This window comes from Silurus aristotelis, assembly GCF_946808225.1.
Source record: "Silurus aristotelis genome assembly, chromosome: 12".
Lineage (NCBI taxonomy): Eukaryota > Metazoa > Chordata > Actinopteri > Siluriformes > Siluridae > Silurus > Silurus aristotelis.
This window is the reverse complement of record NC_139585.1, coordinates 17,012,414-17,037,838: the sequence shown is the minus strand read 5'-3', so window position 1 is coordinate 17,037,838 and position 25,425 is coordinate 17,012,414. Positions and strand designations below refer to the sequence as shown.

The following is a 25,425-nucleotide window of genomic DNA, read 5'->3' as shown; positions in this document are numbered from 1 at the left end:
GTGGTTATATTAACAAATTTATATGTACATTTTAATTTTGCTTTAATTTTTGTGTGGAAAAAGCACCTTCATGTGATTCTTTTTGCAACTGCCACTGATGCCCTAACATTATGATCTAGGGGGTTCAAAATAAAAAAACAATGAAAAAATAGGTTTCTAAGGAGAACAAAAAAAAGGTTTGACCGGTTGTGAGTGTTCATTTTATATATTTTTCAGACAATGTTTCTTTAAAAGCTTGTGCCTGGAAATCCCATTAGATGTGCATATAAAATTCACTTCATGATTAATAGTAGATGAAGTGGGGCTGGGTTGGAGGGTACCAACATGTGGCCTGCAGGACTCCTCCTCTGCAAGCTCACGTTACACTCCATAAACTTGCCACTCTTTCCCACCTAAGCATTTAAAAGGGAGGTGGGATCACTTGACAGGAATGCCTCAGAACTGTGAGAGTGGCCTATGCAGCTGGGAGTGGATACATTGGGATAACCTTAATGCTGAATGAAAGGGTGTGAGAGTGTGGGACACAATTTTTTCACATACAACACTTTAGGGGAGCCCAGGAGTGAGAGAGAGAGGAAGACACAGAAGAAGATGCTGCAGTGACACCACTGTTGGAGGGTGCATAACCTCACACTTTGTGTTAACTTATTGACCAACATTCTGAAGCAGTGGAAGAGAAGTTTTGTGAGTAAGTGCATAATTTGTTAGGACTGTCTTTGCAAGATGAAGCTTTGTGTGTAAAAACAAACGCTAAAGTGGACATTTTCCACATCAACTCGTGTCAGCGGCAGCCAACTGCCTCACTGAGGGACTTCTGTATCACCCTGAGTGTGTGTGTGGTGGTATTTGTGTGTGAGTGATTTTAAGCCTTCATTTCTGATTCAGCATGGATCAACCAGCTAGCAGCTGTATGCGGAGCTCTCATCCTGGCAGTGCTCTTTGGGGTTGTGCCAGAGCCCCTCACCCTGCCAGTGTCTCTGGAGGTGGTCTACAGCCCTACCAGCAGGCCTCCTTCTCCCTGCATCAGAAACCTGATTTCTTGACCTACACAGACTTCTCCAGCTCGTGCCTTGTGCCAGCACCACACTCATACCCACGAGATGAGAGACTCTACCAGGAAGCACAAGGCATGTACCAGCGAGCAGAGTGGCAGTTCAGCCCATGTGAGCCACGTGGCAGGGGCCAGGAGCCTTGCCATACAGCAGCTGTGACAGTTGGAGCTTCTGGAGGAACGGACATGGGCAGTGCAGGAGCAGACAGGCTGCCCGATACAGTAACACCAGGTCCAGAGGGAGATTACTCACCTCAGAATATTGCCACAACTGATACAGAGAAGAAGAGCTGCAGGAGGAAAAGAGAACTCACAGGTAAGTCTTATGCTATGGAAATCTGTCAGTTCAGATACAACAAATGTCTTACTAAAAAAACAGGTGAATTATCAAGTATGATGCAAAATCCCTGATCAATATTTCATGTGTTTAATCCTTATCTTTCTTAAACATATTTAAAATATTGTTGTTAAAAGATCGGTCTGTTAAGAGTTCATAATGTCTAACAGACATGTTTAAACACATTGCATTTAAGTGTTTAGTGCTCAAACCCCTTAATGTTTATAAAATCAAATACATACAAAAGGACAGATCTAATCTTTTATGTTCTTATGATGTACAAGATACTTTGAAATATCACATGATTTATTAGAAACTGCATAAAAATGTATTAAGTTCTTAAGAACATACAGTAGTGCAGTAGCTGACTCCAAAATTATAAAGAAATCAAATTTCTATGCAGGAAATGTAAACAGCTCACGCGCCAATAAATGCAGTAATCGCAATTTAATGTATAATGTGTATTTTTGCGGTATAATTATAATAATTATTATTTTATTTCTTTTGCTAAATACCTCATTTTAAAATTAATAGTAAAATTCAAAACAAATTCAAATTCAAAATGAATATAAACATGCAACAATCTTTTTGAACGATCACTTAAACGACTGCATATTTCAATTTATGCTTAAAAACATGAAGCCATTGTTATTGCAAAATGGTTGTTTACCTAAATGCCATAATGCTTTTCCATTAGGAAGTAATTATTTCACATTGTGTAAAAAAAACAACAAACATCAGTCTTTAACAGTAAAAATATTGCACCTGCCAGAAGAAAACCCTTAACAGGACTATATAATTACATCCTCGAAAACCCCAAGTTTTTATATATATATTTTTACAGGAAAAGAAAATGACAAAACGTATAGATACAGATGTAGCAGATGACCCATAAACCATAAATCTTTCTATATTATTATTTTGCAGTTTCCTTTTATTGTTTAAATTCTTAGGCACTTAGCTAATGCTCAGATGGCCACAGCATTGTTTCAGTTCAATATCTATATTTGGATTATTGTTGCATGTACAAATATGTAAGATTATATTAATGCCTCAAGTGTACCTATGAATTAATAGGCTAAAAAAACAGCCATGAGGAAGACAGTTAATGCCAAATAGGAGCCTATGAGCCAAATAATTAAATTCATCTGATAACAGTGATACAGCAACTTACCTCACGTGTTAATTACTGAGGTAATGGAGCTGATACTAATCCTTGGACATGCACATGAGTTTAATATTATTATTATTATTATTATTATTATTATTATTATTATTATTATTATTAATATTAGTAGTAGTAGTAGTATTTCTAGGTGTATTATTAATTGTTCTCTCTTTTAAAAGTAGAAATACCTGGTGTTAATATTCCATCATGTGAAAACAAATTATAGGACTGTAAATTTCATTGCTCCTCATGATTATGGTTAATCAAATGTTATAAATATAGACATTTAATAGCTGTAGAAGTTAGTGGCAACTCATCCTTTTGCGTGCTATTCAGAGCGAAGAAAAATAGAATGTCAAATTTTGTGGCACATCTGGAACAGGCATTAATTCCAACCTCTCCATGGAAACTGAGACAAGGCAGCTTTTCTGGAATAAAGGAAACTTTTCAAATATAAATATATTTCCCAAATAGCACTTGAATGCTTTTGTAATTCGGTAGCCAAAAATGCAAGACAATATTCTTTTCTTTGAAACAATTGCAAGTGGTTTGTAGAAATGATTAGACGAACTCCGTCCTGACATTGTGTATTTCCTCTCTATATCCATGTCTTATGACTTCATATACATTAATAATATCTGCTGCCTCTGTTTTGGAGTTACCTTAATGTAACCCTCACTCACTAACAGTAGAAACATGCCAGACCACATCTGTAATATAACTTCCATATGATTCCACTCCTGCATTCTTACCTACTGACATTTTCCTGTCATTAAGCGGTAACAAAATCCTCTCTGAACACACTGTGGAAATGGCTGGAGGAAAGTGCACCATTCGAAAATTTATTCAGAGTTAAAAGTGAAATATTCCACATACAGTATGTGTGTATATGACTGCTTTGTATAGTTGAAAAAAGTAAAAAAAAATATAAACACATTGCATGAAGTGGTAAGTGCTGACAAGATAATCACTACCAGCTCTTTTTGTGTCTGGGTTTTTACATCATGTCACAACACTTGCTGATTATACATAATTGTTATCAGATATATTATTTACTAAAACAATAATAATAATAATTTCAGTATCACAATGTTATTGTAATTGTTAGTGATTTTGAAGTGAAGGGTATAGGAATTCAATAGGATAAAGTGGGAAATAGATAATAGATAATAAAATGCATAGTTATTGTAGAATGTAAAATCTAACATTTTTCCTTATCACTTATTTTGAAGACTTCTGTTTCTCCTGTTACTTAAAGCATTTTTTAAATCTTACACAACAGTGTGTAATGTTATAGAAAACAAACTTGTAACAGTGGCTTTCAATGCAAGCTGCAAAACCAATTGGGCGTTGTTATTTTGTTGACTTTACTTGCAGACTTATTTGGCTTCAATTGGACCAACAATTTGAGAGCATGCCAAATGTCATTTGTCCTCCAGGCTCCCTGCTGATGTTAGGGCTGTTCACTTAAACTTTATAGGTTTTTGCTGGGGAAATTTATTGCAGACTATTTGGTAGACGCGCACACACATACACGTGCACAATATGCCAGGTGTTTCTCCCCAACCTGCTACCACATGTCCATGTACTACTTATGTCAGTGTGTTTAAACAAATGGGATTCTAATAATAAAAATAATGGACTCTTTTAAGGCAACACAGTTTGCCACTCTGCTGTTGGCAAACGGTCTGCCTCTGCACACTCACAACTGCCTGTATGAGTGCAGTTTATTTCACAATCAGACTGTGTGGATCTGGCGAACACCAACCACAAATTCTCACTTTGACAAATGATAGACTTCTTGGACAGTTTGCGTCATTTCTTGGTGGCACTACTGATGCTGATCTATGATCCGGGATTTAATTGAGTTCGTAAGACTTTGAGGGTTCAATCCATTTATTTGATGAACCAATTCATTTGTAATGGAAAGTGTTCAACCTGCCATGTCCTCACATGCTGTTTTAAGTATTTTATAGACAGCTTGACAAAAATCAGAGTCTCCACTTTCCCACTTCATAGCAAACTGAATGTTCTGTTTCTGCTCCGTTGTGGGTTGTCAGATTATGTTGAAATACTGTGGCAAGAAGTGCAGAGGGCATGACAAGAACAGCCTACACACACACACACACACACACACACCCGGACATAATAATAATGAAGTTCATTAATTGCTATAACTATACCTAAATTTAATCTTAATCTCAGTAACAATTGGGACTCTTTATCTCTAGGTTTGGTTATGTTCATTTAATAAAATATTTTTTTAAACAAACAAACGTGCTATTGATCCTTGAACCAGAATGAAATTTCACCAAACCCAATTTTTCTAGAAGATTAAAAATTGTGGTCAGTTTATTTGATCATTGTGGGGACATTTGGTCAGCTCTTAAGATGTTACAAAAACATGCCTATACACAGACTTTAGCTGTACCCATCTAAATCTTTGTTCTTTTATTAGCAATTTTAACAATGTTTCGGTGCATTCCTTTCTAATGTGATTCCTCTGTAGCCTGTTTGGCATGCTCCCTACCACCCTGACACACTATAACATGTTCCTCTGATCTCCTGCACCTTTTGAAAGTGTGTGGCCTGGACGGGTCACAACAACCAGTAAATATATCGTAAAGTGGGAGTCCTTTACACATGATGTGTGAAATGGAGTTCAGCCATTGGAATGTATTTAAATGTGTCATATCTTATAAAAATTGCTCTGTGGTACACCATTTTCTGAATACACATCCAAATATAAAAAGTACTTATTATAAATGCCTAACACCTGAGCCTTAATGACTTTTCCTCTGATCTGCACATTTTAGATATTCAGGACCCTGGGTTTAAGCCTGACTCAAACTGCAAGGCAAGGAAGGAAAGGACAGCCTTTACTAAGGAGCAGCTGAGAGAGCTCGAGGCTGAGTTCACCCATCACAACTACCTGACTCGCCTGCGCCGCTATGAAATTGCAGTTAATTTGGACCTCACTGAGAGACAGGTACAACACTTTCCCCTGTTTTATACTGCCATGTAATCCATGTTAATTTCCCCAGCATCTATAAATTTTGCATGAACAGACTGAATCAAATAGTAAATTATTCACGCTTATAAAGCCTACTTAACACTACACCGGACTTAGTTCTGCCCTAAATGTTTTTCTCAGGCCCACGCACATGTATATGCACATGTACACAAGTACACACACTTTATGCAAGATCCGAAAACAACTCCAGAATCGTTCTCAGTTCCTCTCCATATCTCAACTCCCAATATATTTAATATTTCTTGGCCTTTTGCCCAATTTTTTTCTCTCAGATAAATGACAGTCAGATTGAGAAATGGGAATATACTTTAAAATAGTGTGGGAACAGATGGCCTAAGCTTCTTCGGTCATGATGAGCTGGAGGCCCAGAGGTCAAGTCACCAGAACAGTTAGATTGTTAGATTGTTACTTTATTACAAAGCACATATATGAAACATTGTTTATAGTAATGATGACTATTATTTATAGGTGAAAGTGTGGTTTCAAAACAGACGTATGAAATGGAAGAGGGTGAAAGGTGGTCAACCTGCTTCCCCTCATGACCTGGAAGCAGACGAATTGGATTCTGCAGCCTCACCCAGCTCAGAGTGATGACCCTGACTTCCGCCTTCACATAAAAACACATCCAGGAATCCCAGGCTGCTATGGAGTGGCCATAAATATGAAATGAATTTAACATGATGTCAGGTTTTTCCACCGCTCTCCTCACACATTCAGATAAGCGGTTTTATAAACTTTTTTTGGAGGACAGCATTCTCAAGGGCCACTGGTGTGGACATGATACTAAAGTGGAACTCAGATATTCACATCATCCACTCAAACTGAGAAAGTCATACCAGAGCACATATATGTCAAACATACAGATGATCCATATTCGTTGTTCAAGTTTCACCTCCAATGATGACACTATGATGAAATCATACTGAAAGTTTAAAAAAGTCTGTTACAGAAAAACAGGATCACTTTCTGAAGGAGGATGTTTCTGAAGGATGCGCAACCTATGCCAATGCACCAGACATGGACAATGTTTTTGTTTTTATTGTAAGTCTTTCTGTCAATTTGTTTTTAAAATATACTTTTTCTATTGAACCGTTGTTTTCAATCAGTGTTGTAAGTCTTTTGTTTCATTGAATGTAATTAAATTTATCAAACACAGATGTTGCATATTGGAAAATGCAAAAAGTTAATAAATCACTAAAAAATGAAAACAAATGCAAATGTTGAACTATCATTTGAAATCATGAAGCCATCCTTCTTAGATTTCACTAATACACTCTGTATATCCTGGCATTTTTGTTCAGCAGTCTCTTAAACTTCCCAGACAAATATATATTTTGAAAGCTTAAAGAAATAAAATTAAAAAAAATTATTTATAATTCACAATGGACTATAATATAACTTTATGCCTTATACTTCTTGTGCCAAGAATGACATTTAAAGCAATATATTACCATTTGTATGGATGAGCTGAGGATGTGGGGTTGGATGTGTGCTATGGATTTCTAAGTCTTTCATCATTTATGACAAATATTTCTTTCCAGTGATGATTATTTGCAAGTGTGAGATATTGGATTTTGTTTTGGTTAATATATGCTGCAGCATGTATTAGCTCTTTGGTTGGTCTGCATTGTATTTTTTTTTGACAAGTATAAAAATACATGAAAGGTACCTGCCTGAGGGCTTTTACTGTACCTGAGTGTTAAATTGTCTCTACATACATTTGGCTTCAAATGTGGACTTGGCTTTCAGTCTAGTTTTAACGGAAGCATCTGGTTGGATACAAGAATTGATCTGAGCCCTGACTGGAATTCATACAAGCTCATGTGGGAGTCTGACACACACCAGAAGTCTGGCGGCTGACCACTGGCGAAGGGCTAAAGAGAATGTGGGAAAAAATAGGTGGGTATGGGTGCAAAGATGACTTCTCAAGTGCAGGATGTTTTTGAAGCAGGTAGCCAGTCATCTAATTTCCTGCTTCCCAAAGCAAACAGTGGTAAAGCATCCAGCATCCAGTGCCTTTACAATGGTGGGCCTATACTCAAGCCGTCCAACCAAACAAAACTGGGAGAGGTGCGTGGCCTCTGTACTGGATTGGCATAGGAATGGTTCCATACGGACCCACAGTAGGACTTAACTTGTCCAGCACTCCTGACCCCAGCCAACCACAGCTGCTTTTAGCCCATCCTTCTGTACTTCCTCTACATTCCACTCCTATGAGCAGTATTATTGTATTAGCAGTAATGGCTGTCAAAATAAACTCAACCCATAAAGCATAATTATAGTATTAGAGCTTCTAATGAAAATGGACATATAGTGGGTAGAGGTTCATTTACACCTATGACATTTTCTAAATAAATACTCTTTTCTGAAAACATATATTAGATTGCCCTGTTTAATGATAAAAAAATAAAACAGTTTAAACAAGAAATAGCTTTTTTTATACAATACAAATATTTCAAATATATACACAATAGCATATGCTTAAATAAATTTTTTTTCTACTAACATGGTTAAAAAAAAAATTACACTGCATAATCATTATCACTAAATCAGTAAATCATTCAATAAGGTTAAGCTTTTATGTTTCTACTCATTTTTTTGCATATACTGGAGAGAGGATATGTTATCTTGTTTTGATCTTGTAGCAATCATATAGATGATAACTGTTTTTGAGATTTAAAAAATTATTATGTCTAAGTATAGTATAAGTAATAATAAGTGCTATTCTTTAGAGATTCATGGGTCTGAAAAAGATTACTGTTTAAATTCACTTTACCATGAAACTTCTAATTATTCAGCCATAGACCTTTGCTTTCATGTCAGTTATCATAGTCTATGTGTAGAGTAATAGTTGATTGGGTGGCCAATAACATAAAGATCAGGTTTATGGTGTAAATTAAGGTCTCTTTTGAGCCATGGAGCAAATGGGAAAAGGAGACAATATTCATGATTTTTTATTTATTTCTAAATATAAAATTTTGGCAATGAGAAGCCAGCTTTTAGTGTTCAATTTTATATTTGTTTTTAATGTTTCATTATTAAAATCACTTTATTTTTGCCTTTTTTGTCTATATTTTTTTAAATAATAATTTAAAGCAATTAACAGTAATCATTTATTTTATTTATTTTAAGAGAATTGTGCCAAATTCTTTCTTAATGTTTGGAAAGTATTAAAGAATTCTGACACAGTCACATAACAAAAAACATATATCAAAATAGCTATTCGAATGTTATGCAAATGTAAATAACCTTAAATCTGACATACTTTCTAATTTTACATTTAGTTTTTTACCTTAATGGACAGTATTTCTTTTAAATCTGACATACTTTCTAATTTTACATTTATTTTTTTAACTTAATGGACAGTATTTCTTTTCTAATGTGTTTGTGTAGTGAATGACACAAATACTGAACCACTGTCTAATAATTTATAGGGTGCAAACTTCCATTCTCAAATTACACTCTTGCCCAATATTATTTCCGGTCTGCATCAGAGTCATTGGAACCGTATTCTTTTCAATGATCTCCCCCAACTAACAGAAACACTGGACTATATCAGTCTAACAAGATTCCCTAATCGTTCATTTCAGACGCATGCCTGCTTCTCATTCTTCTCATCTGTAGTGTTATTTTAAGCAACCTGCAAATCTATTTCCCCTTCCCCCCCCCCCACTGCAGTAAGAGCCCTCACACAAGCAGGAGAAACCTCTGGATGGGAGGAAAGCAGCCCAGAGGAAATGTGCGATGGTTTCCGCATGGCCTCCCAAGACAGCAGTAGCATTAAAAAGAGGATGGAAGGAAAATTTGTGTGCTTCCTGGTTTGTGTAGTCCTGTATGTAAATGCATGTTGCCTGTTTAACTACGAGTACATGTGTGCATGCCTGTTCAAACAGATTGCATGTGTGTGTACATGTAGGATGTGGTCAGTGGATGTCTGAGGCCATCCTCCCCCAAAAGCAGCTATAATGATTAGTGGGACCCCCAGGAAAAATAAATCTTGCAGTTCCATTGCACAATCAGTCAAGTTGGGCCATGGATGCACAGCACAGCACAGTTTTAAATTATGCGAGACTTCCTGTAATGCTCCTCTGATGGAGCCTATAGTTGAAAGAAGCAGGAAAGCATGAGGTCAGTCTGACTAGACAAACTAGATGTTCCTACCTGCTGAAGATAACATGCTCTCGCATTACAGTAAGAAGAAAGCATGTCCTATATGTTCTAAACCAGCAGGTTTTGTATGGCACAGAAATAGAAAACAAAGTAAATTTTTATGGTTATAAATGTACAGACCATATGAATGTATAGAAAGAATAATAATCTTTCAGTAATCATCACTATTTAGTCATCAATACAATCAACAAGCAATGGTTATGTTTTTTTTTTTTTTTTTAGATCTACTGTTGCTTCTTAAATATAAAATTTGAACTTCCTCTTTTGTCTTTTTATGCATTCACTTAATAGTTTCCAAGAGTTCTAGTGTTCTTAACATGTTTTTATCCTATGTACAAAAATATTATTTTGGTAATTAAGTCAAATGTGAATTATAATTTGCATAATTCAAATACCTCTCCAAGAACCTTTTTAAATCATATGGAAAAAAGAACAAACATTGTGTCTGTCTGACTAGAATCTTTCACCTCCACTCACTTGGTTGCTCTTTACAGGCAATTGTATAGAATTATAGACTACCAAGTGGAGCAACAAAATTTTTTATAACCTATTGGCTGGAGACTGTAAATTCTGGGTGAAAGGCACAATATTACTCTTTCCCTGGTGAATCACAGTAACCCAGCCAATTGTGAGTATGTGTAAGCTTATGTATGTAAAAGAGGGTAAATAGCACTTTCCTTTGAATGTGTTGTACTGCCCTGTAAACATGTATTCAGTTGGCTCCATGTAGAAAAATGCAATGTATAGTGGGTTTTATAATATGATACATTTGCAGTTCTGTGTATTAGGGATCACTCACACCAAGCCCTAAACTCCATTAAGCACTGAGTGCTACTGGAATGATTGCTACTGAGTGCTCCTGGACTGTTTCAAGAAGCTCTCTCACCAGTGTCTGTCTGTCTCGCCATGTTTGTCTCTCCATGTATCACCAGGTGCCCCAGCAGCCTGAAAGTCTTTGCATAAATTTTGTCTGGTCATCTGATCCAGTGTTTGCCTATTACCTTAAATTCCAAAACAATTGGGACTGACAGATATAGGTGCTGCTTTATGGGAGACCCCGTTGAATGAAACAGAACGGCTCTATAATATAACAATATTGCACTGCTCTCTATTGAGTCCATGGTTAATCAATAAAAACAACTACTGTGCATTAGTTTTGTTTTACTGCCCCTATTAAATACCAGACTTGGCTTTTGCACTACATTTTCTGAGAGTCTGTATGGCTGTATGTCTCAGCATTTCTACATTTCTCTCAAAGTTATGGCCACTTCAAGTAATATTTTATTTCAAGCTAACTGTAAATTCAAGGTGAGCGTGTTTTAAGATGCTGTCTGTATGCCATGTTATTTAAAATTGATTTTAGTCGATTTCATTCATTTGCACCCACTTGAGCTCAAGGTTTGTCTGAGGTCTGGTTTGAGCATGTATGCCAGTGTAAATGGCCACCAAAGGAGCTACAGTTCTGGGTCAGCAAAACAACTATCACTCAGCTCAGTAAATCCATGGGAACACTTCAGCTGTGGGAAGTGACCGTCATGCAAGACCCGCATCTAAAAATAAAGCGTGACCATTGTGCACACACACAATTCATACACTGTGCTTAAAGGTCATATAAGTAAGAAGATGTTTTTTTTTGGCAAGAATGTTATTGAGTTATTAGAAAAACCTTGACTGTTAATTCAAATTGCCTCAAACTGACTTAATTTTTGTACAGATCACTTAGTGATTTCAGAAGAGATGTGCAAATCATTTTTTGCTGTTTAATTATATTTAATTATTTTGATATATGTATTTTTATTAGATAATCTTGATGTAAAATGACAAATCCATATGTTTCTCTTACCTTGTGCTCAGTGTTACTGGGATGATTCCTGCTTTACAATGAGTCATAACAGCAAAGATTTTGGTGAAGATAAAGGACTGATTGTATGTAATACATGTTTGAAGAAAGTTTTCAACCTAATTATTTTTATATATGTATTATAAATGAAAAAAATAAAATTCATTTTCACTAACCCTTCCATCAGTCAGAAAAATGCTGGTAACTGCAACAGGTGTGCTGGGAGCTGGCAAAATGTAAAACTTACTTTCTTGGCTGAAGGACTGTTTTGGGGAATATCTTTTATGCTACCCTACTGGTCCTGTACACATTTTGACAAACTTATATTAGAGTTAGGTTTATCCACAAGACCAGAGCTGATATGGATCACATTCTACTTCATTCCCTTCCCTCTACACTTCCCTCCAATTTCTCCTTTTCTTCGCCCACAGTCAGACTTCAACTCCCATAAGGCCCTGGGGGAAGAGCTGAGCTGTGGCGTGACTGGCTGGGATTTCTGGAGCCTTGGCTTTAATATTCTCCTTCCCCTACTGTCTTCCATCAACAGCATGTTCCTGGGCCCGGGCTTGAGTTACAGTCTGCATCTCTGCCTCCGCCACGTGGGAGGATGATTTCTAACACATGGACCTATGTGTTCATCAGACAATGGAGGTCTTGTCAGTGTCTGCCTTTTCTCTTGTTCTCTCTCAGGGATTGTGGGGTGCTGATGTCACAGCAGTAAGACTCGTCCATTTTAGACATACATACACTCCACAACCACCAGGATCACCAATACCACCCGGGCAATAAGCTGTCTCTCATTAGCACCTGCTTTCACAGGGGTGTTCTGTGGCTCGGGTAAGCCACTTGGTCTGGGTAAGATTAGTGTAGGACAGCAGTAATGCCCTGCTTTTGTGTCGCTCTCACGTCTGCAGTACACCGAACTCTCTGGTACAGACACAGAGAACCTTGTTGTCACATTGACGTGACTGGCACGGACAATGCGTGGACAGCCACCCTGGCACACTGCCCAGTATTAATCATCTGGAAGAAAAGCTTAAGCAAAGTTGTAGCTTTATAGTAAAACTGTAAAATTAATTAATTGTTAAATAATAGGTACATGTATTGTGGTTGGGTCTGTTATAAAATTGTATGTGGTTAACTCATATATGACCTGCAGTAAACAGGTAACCACAAACTATGCAGAACCAGATTCATAGTTTTTTTTTGTTTTTTTTTTAAGTAATGTGATGTCATAATTTATGCAATTTCTTCTATAACCTCTGATTTTGTTTTCCTCATTGGCAATCAATTCTGGTGAATAAATCAAATTTTCCGGTGTCTCTGTCTCACCAGCATGCCTCCCTCTCATTTTAGTACCATGGCCACCAGCTCTGTTTTTGCTAATTTGCCTTCCTGCTCTATTCACTTCCAGATGAAGTCATAGAGATTTGATCCAACCAGGGACGTAACTGATTAGTGAAACTGTATTCTTCAGCAAGGTTAAATGCCAGGAGTAGTGCTGGTGAAGTCTGTTCTAGCATCAGTTAAATAAGCTTTCTCTCTGTTTGAAATGAGATATCTAAAAACACAACACTGTGTGCAGACTGGAAACACAAGAGTCCAAGGTCAGGAGGCTTGCTAATTAGACATATCTCAGGTTGTGTGATCAAGAACAGAGCAATTCTATAATGTACAGTAATATTCCTTGTAGAATTTGAGAAATTCATCAGCAGAAAAAAATTATATACTAATTTGCTTAAAAAAAACCTTTAGCATTGTTTATGATTATATATTCCACTATCATTTCAGATATTTACCTGAAAACCAATGCACTGCTTTATATGCCTAATAATTTTCAAAATCCTGTAAAATAGTAACACATTATTTTTAACTGCAATGTTTTCCACAATGTACCACACTATATTAAATCTGTTTGTTCTTAAGCTTAAACCTATCTACACCATAAATCTAAGAGACAGACCTGATGCACCTGCGGAGTGGGTGTAAAGATTTCCCAGCCGTTCAGTTCACATCAGCAGACATCAATAGCCAGACAGACTGATTATGCGACAGAACTTCCAACAGCTGTATGAACTGCTGATGGACTTACTCTCCTAATCCCACACAACACTTGCTTTGATATGAACTTGCCTTTGATTCACAATTCAGAAGCTCCCCCAAAACCATGGTAAGGAACAATACTAGCCAGTTGTCGGCTTTTGACTAGGCCATCAGCCCTACTTGCACCTGCCACAAGCTTTCATTCTCTCCATCCATCTAAGAGAAAGACAGGAAGTCTACCCTCACTGCGATTACGATGAAATTTGCTGGCGTCTGAATTGGACGTCTCATCCAGAATTCCAGATCTCAGGGTGAAAACCAATGCCGAACACGTTATTAGCTTTCTCCAAGAAAACTGTGCCTGCAGATTCCAACCTGAACTTCCGTCATGTTAATTTCTCTTTTACTCATTCTTTTTTTTTTTACAAAAGGGTTGTTTTTTCTCCTCAGAATCTCATTCTTAATCTTTTTGGTTTGACCCTTTTGGCTTATAGACAGTAAGCCCATTTAGCTATAATGGCCCTGAACTCCTTCAGTCTACTATTTCCTTTTCATCACTTTCACCCAGCTTTTCACAGCTCACAGCAGCTGGCCTAGCCACTGACTCCACTGAGCTTTTGCAGAGGTAAAAGAATGGGGTAAAATATAAAACTGAAAGAGAAATCAGGATCAGGAAGTGTACAAAGTTTGATCTGACACATTGTTGAAACGCAGCTTAACAGTCTAAAAGAGTTTAGGCCCCAAAAGCCTTAGTTTTCTATGCGAGGCTAGAATTTGAAGCTAAATTATATAAATAGAATGATAATGAGCAATGTGAATGGAGGCAATACTTTTTTAAAGAGGCAAAACTCAGTGTGAGCTACTGTTTGTTGAGCAAATATCTCTCTTTGTGAGATTGCTAATAGAAATTTGACAGTTGTAACATATTTATGCATGGAACAATTATTACTTTGGGAAGTAGCTTTAACAAAAGTTCTAGAGGTTTTGCTTAAAACTTTTATATTTATATTTTATTCATATTGAAACTAAAATTATTTTATCACCTGCATTGCATATATAGTATATATATATATATAGCCAATATTTCTGAGTGTTTTTCCTATTATTATATTATTAATATAATAACTATGATTATTATCATTATTATTATTATTATTATTATTATCGTTATTATAATAACGATAATAATAATAATAATAATAATAATAATAATAATAATAATAATAATAATAATTTGTATTACATCATATATTTCTGGATTTCGGAAACCTATCATCAAATGCAAAAAAATCCTTATATATATTTGAAAATAAAAGAATTCACATCATCAGTTTATTGCAACATCAACACCCAGAAGCATCCACGAATGAAATAAGGTGCTGATTTAACAGCCACCACTTGAGGGTGAGGGACTGCTGGTGGACTGCACTCATAAAGTTGAGTATTTACTTGGCATTAATATGACCATGTTTTATGTCATCTCTGTTCTCTCAGGGCATGCAGTCAGACATGTCTGAGACTAAACATGTGGAAAGGGAGCCCCAGTCACCCACACCTCATCTTGACCCTTTGTAAAAACCGGTAGACACTTTGGAGGAAATGTGATCTTCAGCAAAAACAACTATGAAGTCAGATCTTTATTTAAGAAGTTGGGCGGCAGATCTCTGATATCCCAAGTACTGGTCTATGGGGGTGGGGTGGGGGGTCATGACAGGAGTGGTGGGGAGGGGGAGGTGAGTGGGGTCTGGGTGAGGTTTACACCGTTGTTTTCTGAACGGCTGCCAGGAAAGTTTAATGGCTTTGGAATTTGGACAGGAAAAAAGTGGGTTGGAAGTTTCAGAGGAAGCAGGGATTTGTGGCTCACGCAGCACCTCTGTTTGTGTTCTCCTGGACCGGCTCCTCTTAGGCCACTGTGAGGAAGAACGTCAAGCACTTTTCCACAGATCAAACCACAGCCTCAGGAGAATATACAGCGGCGACATGTATGCCATGGTCTGTCTACCTCCACCCCATCTGCACAGACCTCGGCATATACACACAGATGTACACAAATACACTTAAACATACATAAATATGAATGCACAGTGTGAGAAAACAGCAGTGGGATGCCCACACACTCAAACACTTTTGATATTTAAGCATAGACTAATATGAAAAACAAGGACAAAAATCTACTTTCGTGTGTTTGTTTTACTATACATGAAATGTGAAACTTTTTTTAAAGCTAATTAGAATTCAGCAAAAACTTTGCAAAGGCTGTGAGAATCTGAACCACAGACTTATAAGTTTAGAACAAACCCTCTGCAGTTTCATTTTAAAAATGATGTATGAACAGTACACGTTGCCAGATAGCTTGTCAGTCCATAGAGATTATGGTAGTTATGGTAGTTTTATTTTAGATTCATCTGAAAAAAAGCTGCAGCAGTTTGAGTCAAATAAGAAATTAAAATATTAGTAAAAATAATAGAAATGTGTATTTCTTTTATTTTTTTTTGGGTGGGGGTTTGGTTAACAAGTTTAGAAACAATTCGATGTTTAAACTACAAATAGATTTATTTTACTTGCGTTTATTTCCTCTTAAATGATAAACTGAAACACTATTTCTTGGCTTAAACTGTTAATCGGCTATGATTGTACGTATGTCTGACATAGCAGCTTTTTAAAAAATTATTGGAATTATTTAATAATGCTTCCGGGGGAGTGGTGGCTCCAGCGGTTAAGGCGCTGGGTTGCCGATCGGAAGGTCTTCGGAAGGTTCAAGCCCTGGAATCGCCAAGCTGCCACTCTTGGGCCCTTGAGCAAGGCCCTTAATCCTCTATGCTCCGGGGGTCCCTTACAAGGGAAATATCGAGGTCCGTGACGTGGGGCCGCCTTCCTGTGGGCTCACCACCTGCAGGAGGGACCGTAAGGGACGGTGCTGTGAGGATTGGGCGGCAGTCGAAGGCGGGGGCCTGCTTAGACTGCTGCCCCTGCGACCCGAATTACGGATAAGCGGGAGAAAATGAATGAATGAATGAATGAATAATGCTTCTCTAGTGAGCACATGTATTATAGAGCATCAACCGAAGGCTAAACACATTTCATTTATATTGACGAGTATTTTTTAACCTTCCAATTTGTTTTTCTATGGGTTAAAATGTTATATCACAATGACACTATAGCTTCAGTCAAGTCAAGTTTATTTCTATAGCAACAGACATTGTCTGAAAGCAGCTTTACAGAATTGAACCGTTAAGATGAATGATAAAATTGATTTATCCCTGATAAGCAGCCATGGTAACTGTGGTGAGGATAAACTCCCTTAGATGTTATGAGGAAGAAACCTTGAGAGAAAACAGACTCAAAAGGGAACCAATTCTCATTTGGGTGATATCAAGAGTGTGATTATAAATCTTTAAACAATACAAAACACCGGAGAGTGAGAACTAACATGAACACCTGAATGTAAGATTATGAGTAATGTCCTTTCTACAGTCTTATACAGTCATTTGAGTTTATAGAAAATAGGAGCTACTGAGCAACTCATAAAATAGCTCAACATTTGCGATTATTATAGATCCAACACCAGCTTCTCCAGGCTAGAGCCTTTAAACACTCAAAGAGGTCCAATGCCCAAAGTATGCATGAAGTGAAATCCAAATGCCGCTGGTACGTCTCTAGATGGTTGGGGATGTTTGTGGGGTCAGCAACTACTAGTTTAAAGGTCCACAATCTTCATGAGGTGAGACACGACTGGAGCTGATGCAACCTTAGGATGCCGCGGGATAGGTAGAGAAAGAAAGGAATTAAAGGAATTAGTGCAGCTGCTTAAGAGGCTGGAAATGTTACCAAACAAGTTATGAGTATGACAGCATTTTTCTGAAACCACACAGCTTTACCGATGTTATAGAAGTACAGACATGTCTGGAGTCTATCTAGCAATGCACATAACCACTGACACTCTCTTGGAATGCATCCGAGCACATAATCAATATGTACTGCATCTCAACTAATTACCTTTTATAAAAACCTTTGCAAAGAGATAAAATTCCCACTAATCACATCTGGCATTTTCATACTGAATTGATCAATTCAGTAGAAATAACCCTGAAATTTTATTTGGCTATAATTTAAAATTGCTTTCGTCATCCCAGCATCATATATATATTGCCTACAGAAGCCTATGATAAGTATTTCATGTCACTTTAACACCGACTGTAATAAGCACCCCATGAAACCCCAAGCTACATGTGTTTCTTATACTTCAAATTCCACTCTGGAAAAAGTTGGGGTAATTGTAAGAACAAACAAGTACCTCTGAGATGTCTCCAGTCACTGTCACTAGTAATCAGGCCATTCACCCCACTCCCTATCACTCAGTCCACACCTCTGTTTAAAATAAAGTGGAAGTTGTATGCAAAACATTAAAATAACCATGATTCTGGTATATCACAGTATCTGATTGAAATAAAATGACATGAAAATGACATAATACATTGGCAGAGCAACTATTTCTAACTATCATCCAATACATTATATATATTATATTATAAGAGTATATCACTACATCGCTCTATAACCCAATGCAATACTCTTTCCTCAGCCTGATCTTTTAAACCTGAACCGGCAGCAACATCAACCAGAACATACTGGCTTCATTAAAAAATAACCTGAGCAGATATTAAAACTCGCAAATACAAGTATCAAACTGAACAAAAAATAGGGAAAGAAGAAATTTTACTTAGCATTTGTCTGTTAGAAAAGTTCACATCTCAAGTGACCAAGCATTAAACTGCTCAAAAGCAGCAAGTGCAATTGACTATGATGGGGAGAGGGAGTGAGTGTGGCTTTTCAAGCAGTTTCCCACACATCTGTGTGTAAAACTCTGCCCTCATTCAAACTCTGAGATCAGCCTCAGTTTAAAAGGTGTGAGGCCAGACGCCAAAAGCAGAAACAAAAACAGATGAAGGAGGAAATGCCTATGGACAAATGGCCTGAACGTGAGATGACAGACAGAACATAAAACCCTTGCCATGTTACCTGAGAAAGGGAGAGAGGGAACAACCGCCATAACACTCACACTGTCACTGTGAAAAGCCCCCTGCTAAGTGAAGAGTACAACGTTTAACACCTGGGCTTTGGACGAGAAACAAACATTTGACTCCATAATCTTCTAAATAAACACAGCCAACACTCTGGGACTCAAAACAGCTTGAATGTTTTCTAACTAACAGTGAAGAAGAGTAGAAACGTATGAATACAAACAACATAGAATAAATTTTTTCTTCTGCCTGCAGTCAGTGATTTCTTTCATTGTAGGGTTTTCATCAATTGAGTAGCAAGGTAGGAATGCTGAAAAAATGTAGTATGCAGAAGTCCAATTGTTTACTCTTAAAATGTATCCTCAGAACCACTCTTAAAAATTATATATCTGTCATTTAAATGTCTCTGTAGTTAAAGAACAATTCAAAGTAGTTTTTAAATAAATAACTGAGTATTTAACTTCTAAAATGAAAAGACAATATGACATAAGGCAGGTTATAAATTAATGGCAAAACCAATATAAAGTGTCTTAGAAGGCTGTTGGGAACAACATGCTGGAGTGGACAGTATGCCTTGGCATAGATTCAACCCATCTCTGCAACTGTAATGAAGTGATAAGTGCCATTCTTTTAAAATATATATCCTCAAATGCTGTGTTGATTAGAGTCATAGAGAGCACCATCTAGCTCCTCAGTCCACAATCTCCTATAAATAATTATAGAGTTGAAATGTGGTGACTGTCAAGGCCATAACATATAAGACACATCAATTTCCTCATCAAATCTCAGTCATCAAAAAGTCAGTGAGCCCTTGTACGCTGTGTATGAGGACACTGGCATCCTGGTAGAAATATTACAGAAGAAATATGATCAGTCAGAGTAACTTAAGTAATGATGTGCATTTGCCCCTTGTGAAGGAAAAATTTGATTTAAACCATGCAAGCAAAAGTTTCCCTCCAAGTATAACAGAGCCACTTAACCATGTCACTGTAGGGGTCAACCTATATTGAGTCATGTACCACTCTCTTGGTGTGTCACACATGGACTTGATTACTTTTTTAATACATATAATGAAAATGAAATAGAACAGAAGATGACTTATCTGATTATCTCACTTTGTCACATCTCTGTAGACCATTGTGTGTGTATTTTTGCATCTGTAAATGCTGAAATCTGTAATTTTCTTTCTCATTTAAGGTTAATGCATTGCATTTCTACTATTATATCCCTCTATGTAGTTGTTGATGTAGTTCTTGCTGAAAGTGAGATCACGTTCTGCATTGGCATTTTTAACAACAGTTACTCTTCTATATTTCCACACCAATGTACAAACTTTCGATAGAAGAAAATGCAATTTCCAGGATAAATGAGTATTGTGAAATTATTTATTTATTTCATAAACCACTTCATCCTAATGATGGTACACCCAGAGCCTATCAAATGAACACTGGAAATAAGGTAAGAATACTCCCTGGACAGCAGGGCACCACACACACTCATTTGCACATGGTAGATTAGCCAATCCACCTATGTGTTTGTGCATCTTTTAGGATGATGAGCAGAAAAACTGAACATCTAATAGAAATCCACACAGACAGAGGAAGAACCCTCAAATGGTAACCTGAGCTGAGGATGGATTCAAGGATCCTGGAGCTGTGAGGTGAGCAATGCTACCTGTTGCACCACCCTGCCAAGTGCAGGCAGATATCACTTAATACCTCAATTAACTGGCAGAGTGGAAAGAGACTGGGTTTGGATATTATATGATTCTACTTGATATTGGCCAGTGGCAATGTGACCATAGGAACACTGTATTTTTTACTTGCTGTCACCAATATCGAGGTAGACTATTTATACATGCTAAAAATCAATAGAGGATGTTTAACTGTACTGGTAAAATCTGTACTCATTATGGTTCTCTATCAAATTATTTTTTAAATAAATAGGTCAACTTACTGTATATAGAAAATGTTTAAATACTAACTCCGAATTGTTAACATGAACTGCAATGTGTTAGGGTGAACACACCATCCCCCCATGAGATCTTGGGGCAGGAATTTGTTCTGTGTTGCGGCGTTTTGGCTACCTGTAGCTGTGCTCCCAAAGCGGCCTGACTTGGAATAACGTGGCCTGTTTACTCAGCTGGTTCAGGGGAAAGAGGATGTGTTCAGGGCCTCATTAATCACGACCACTTCGGAAGAGATAAACAGTCAGAACCCAGCGGGGGTTTTGACACTCCGGCCTGGCCTGAGGGTGCAAAGGGAGATGGTGCAAAGGGGGAGCATGATCTCTTCTCACTACCCTGAGAATGTCTAAACACTCGCTGAACAACTACACTAATCTATAATCTTGTGTTAATAATCCTAGCTTGTCATTTGACCCTACAATTGTGACTTACTCAACCTTTTCAAACAAACAAAAAAAATACACTGGAAACTGTTTATTATTATCATAATTCATAATAAATCGTTCTGCAAATTAAATTTTTTATTTTAAAAGAGAGGGTGACTTTGTTGTATGTTTTGGTATTAGTTTTTAAATTGTGGGTAGATCATTGGATTCTCAGGAAAATGCTTGAATCCTTATAAAAGGTGATTTAAAAGTCTATGAATTGGGACCATTTTAAGCAAAAAAAAACCAAACCCCATAGTCGATAAGTAGAATCCAAATTTAGAAATATTTTAAAGCATTTTGAATTATACTATACTATACTATACTATACTATACTATACTATACTATACTATACTATACTATACTAATGATAATATATTTAATGGATTCATTCAATTCAGTGAAATGACCCAGATTTATAACTACAATAATACCTAAATAATACCTGGAATACCTCCATTCATATCAATGGATATTGAATTATATGACTTTATTCAATATTACACTCAGTGTTTTTTTCATGAAGTTGTTGAGCTTTGGTAATCTGGCAGAGATCCAACTCAAAATCATTACATGTGTAAAGAAATGCTACTGTGGCAAAACAAATTAGAATTCAACAATGTAGAAAACACAACAAATTCCAGGTGTGAAGGTTTGCGTTCTTGAGCTGATCAAAAGCACAGCAGATTTATGGAAAAGCATAATCTGTGATAAAAAGAAAAACCCAAAAAACACAGCAACAGATTGAACTATATGAAGGTCAGTCAAAATAAAGTGATAAATGAGTTGTGGTTAATAAACATCAATTCCAGTACAATAGGAATGATTGCAGTATATTAATACTACTATAAAACCTTTCTGATCTTTGCCAAAATGTACATAAGAGAAACAAAATATAATAGATTAAATTTCCTTGCAGCAAACAGACAAATGTCATGTGATGCAAACATGTATTATTCTACACATCTAAGCGTTCGGCAACAGTTAAACAAGATGCAGCTGAAATCTTGCCGCCTGCTTTACAAAGAAGGCTCTTGTTATTACCTACTGGCCTTCAACACTTCATACTAAGCCCATATGTTTCTCTCCAGCAAAACTTTCACTCATCTTTCTGGTCCATATTTCACTTGAGACATGGTGTGGAGGAGGCAGAGAACAAGAGGAAGGAAGAGAAAAGGCAGACAGCCTGGATAGGAAAGAAAACGTTAAGAGAAAGGTAGAAAAATGAGTGGTGAAGAGGAAGCAATGTAGAGCATAAAAACATTTTCTTCAGATATTCAAATGAAAGAGAGGTTCTTGTATTGCTTAAATCTTGAAAAATATGAAGAAGATTATGTTTCTTTACTCAAAGAGATTTGCTGCAATATAAATGGGAGTAATATGGAATAAAAAATGTGCATTTGTGTGCATGTATGTGTGTGTGTGTGTGTGTGTGTGTGTGTGTGTGTGTGTGTGTGTGTGTGTGTGTGTGCGTGCGTGCATGCGTGCGTGCGTGCATTTACACCACCCTGAGGTATAACTGGTTTTGATAGATTTGGAAAGGATAAAGTATTTCCAGTCTCTCTGGATTTCACCACTCATGCTAATAAAATATTTCTAAATCCCAATAAATCCTATGACGTGGGAGTCTGTCCATGTCTAATTACATAAACTCCTACTCTATACAAATAATTTGGCTGCTAATTTTCTAAAGACAAACAATTTATATTACAAATAAGTTTAAAACAGTGTATGATGTGTGAGTTCATCAAAACATAAAGGACAAGCAAAAATAAATCGTGTTGTTAGTACTGCTACTATTACTACTTCTACTACTAATAATAATAACATTAATAATATTTATCAATAGAAATATAATTATACTCAATAATATTTTTTAAATAAAATCTATGCAAAAGTTTGATTCTCATTCGTTTGATTTATGTAAATGTGGTGCTGTTATTTCACTAATAAACACCAATTAGTAATTCTATTCCTCTTGAATGTACAGTTCATCAGTAGGATCAGTGTAAACTGAGAGCTTTTCTGCCATCTAGTGGAACTTTCCCCAACCGTAAGCTGTTTAACCTGAATACACTCACTGTGAAAGTAATTTATCAGCAAGAAGATCATAGTTTAACATCTTTACCAACATTCTTGTCATATAGATATATACTTCAGTACTAGAAACTAATTACATCTGTAATTAGTCTTTAACTGTGGACTTTCTGTGTAATAGATCAATAAAATAAAAGTAAAATAAGTTGGACGAAAATACATTTTTAGAAGAAATAATTGGATTATAAAAAGAAATTGTCTTTTTATCTGTTATTTTTTAACCAGGGGCAGGCCTGAAAATAAAAGTCTGTCTGAATGTAAATGTTTCCCAGTTCTGACCACTCGGTGGCGTATGTTACAAATTTTTTAAATATCTAAAAAAAAAAAAAAAAAAAAAAAAGACACTCAGCTTGGAGGAATTCTCGAGAATCAGTGTGTTTCCTTACCGTGATTTTATTTACACGCATGCCTGCCTTAAACTGGACAGTCCTACGTTTGTGCCAGTTCAGAAAAATGTCTTCTGATGCCTGTTACATTAAAAACACCCGAAACATAACACACACAAATGCCTTTTCATGTCTTATGTGCAGAATTCCTGATGCCCATATAAAAGTTTGTTCATACTACTGGTAATCTCTTAATACTGTCGTCCCGCACTGTCATTTGTGTTAAATAACCCATTGTACATGTTGTGCAGTTAAGGGGAAACTAGATATCTACCCACCTCATTGATTGCCCAGAGCTGAATAAGATGCGTTGGGTTGGTGTAAAGGTGATCCACTCCACTATTCTGATCAAGGGTCACAGGATACGGTGACTGAGATTCACCTTGGCACCATGTCCTGGAGTATGATACTGCAAAACTCGAGCCACCTGACACCCAGGGCTTTATGTGGAACGAATACTATTCACCTGAGCTGTACCAAATTTCATCACATGACCCAGTCAATTAATATATGACCATTTTGGTGCACCAGTCTTTACAGCAAGGTGACCCAATTTTTTAAACAGTGTCTTAATGGCCTCCGTGTCATAATAATAATAATAATAATAATAATAATAATAATAATAATAATAATAATAATAATAATAATAATAATAATTGTTTAGCAGTTAGTCAAAAAGAAAAAAGTGAAATACTATTCTATACAACACTATACTACTAATAATTATAATAAAATGAATATAAATAATGACAACAGTAGTACAAATGAGAAAACTATGTAGTAAAATTTCAAACAAAAAAACATAACATTTCAGTGAAAGAAAAGAAAAGCAAATGAAATTCTCACTTAAATATTTCAATATTATAATATTCCTCCATACCCCCTCCCCCCCTCCCCCGGAAAGTTTTATACTGTTGTAGCATTTTAGAGTCAATTCTATAGAAAACAGAAAGTCTGTGGATTAATCCAAAAACTGGTTTCATTTGATCTTGTTTGTTTTCATATGTTTGCTGCTGCATTACCAGTTGTTACTTGTTTTTGGAATTTGTCCATATTCCTGTGAGCAATGCATTACAATAATCAAAGAATGATAAAAACATTGACAGTTGTAACTGGATAGCATGGGGAAAATTAAATGTTCTTGTTAGACTGCCAAAATCAAATGACACATGATTGCTTTTTTTTTGTAATTAATATTTCCAAATACCATTGAACAAGCCATTGTATAAGCTCAAGCAATCTCTATTGCTGATAATGGTCATAAACAAGCTTAGATTTTAGTTAGATGGGTTAAAGCAGATAAACATAACACTTGTCATCTCTCTAGGACTGATGTGTTATGACTAAATGTGGAAGACTATATAACAAATGCTGGAATTCAAACTCATCAGCACCTCAGAGGGATCAAAGAGGAATGGCACATGCTATGATCCTTTATTTATACAGGATGGATTCACACCCAGCCAACACTAAAGCCTTGTGTGTGATTTTTAGATTTTCAAAAAAATAACCATTACTAAACCAGTCACACTAAAATAGTCACAGACCATTGCCCATCATTTCCTTTTTTGTGTAAACCCATTTTCGGGGTCACTGACCCTTGTAATGTACTCAGTGAGCCATTAATAGGTTCCCTTTAAAATGACTTTAACATTGATCAACATCACCCCTAAGCTGGTTGGGCATGGAATGATTATCAAGGGCATTTCATTAAGGACACTCTAAAATTAGAGCCTGTGCAAAGTACAAATCTGAGAGACAGAAAGACTATAGGACATGTAATGGATGGGGAAAGAATGAGTGCACGAGAGAGAGAGAGAGAGAGAGAGAGAGAGAGAGAGAGAGAGAGAGAGAGAGAGAGAGAGAGAGAGAGAGAGAAAGAGAGA

At 36.5% G+C, this 25,425-nt stretch overlaps 1 protein-coding gene across 1 annotated transcript; it reads left to right on the top strand.

Moving 5' to 3' along the window:
- Nucleotides 1–426: 426 nt before the first annotated feature.
- meox1 (mesenchyme homeobox 1) lies at nt 427–6,802 on the top strand. Its single transcript, XM_083556233.1, has 3 exons — nt 427–1,367; nt 5,373–5,545; nt 6,059–6,802. Exons 1-3 carry the CDS (start codon nt 887–889, stop codon nt 6,179–6,181), a joined length of 777 nt encoding a protein of 258 aa, XP_083412359.1. The 5' UTR covers nt 427–886; the 3' UTR covers nt 6,182–6,802.
- The last annotated feature ends 18,623 nt before the right edge of the window (nt 6,803–25,425 follow it).

Coding starts and splice junctions, on each gene's coding strand:
- meox1 (XM_083556233.1), top strand. CDS start 887: ATGGATCAACCAGCTAGCAGCTGTATGCGGAGCTCTCATCCTGGCAGT. Junction 1,368..5,372: donor GAGGAAAAGAGAACTCACAG/GTAAGTCTTATG, acceptor TGCACATTTTAG/ATATTCAGGACCCTGGGTTT. Junction 5,546..6,058: donor TGGACCTCACTGAGAGACAG/GTACAACACTTT, acceptor TATTATTTATAG/GTGAAAGTGTGGTTTCAAAA.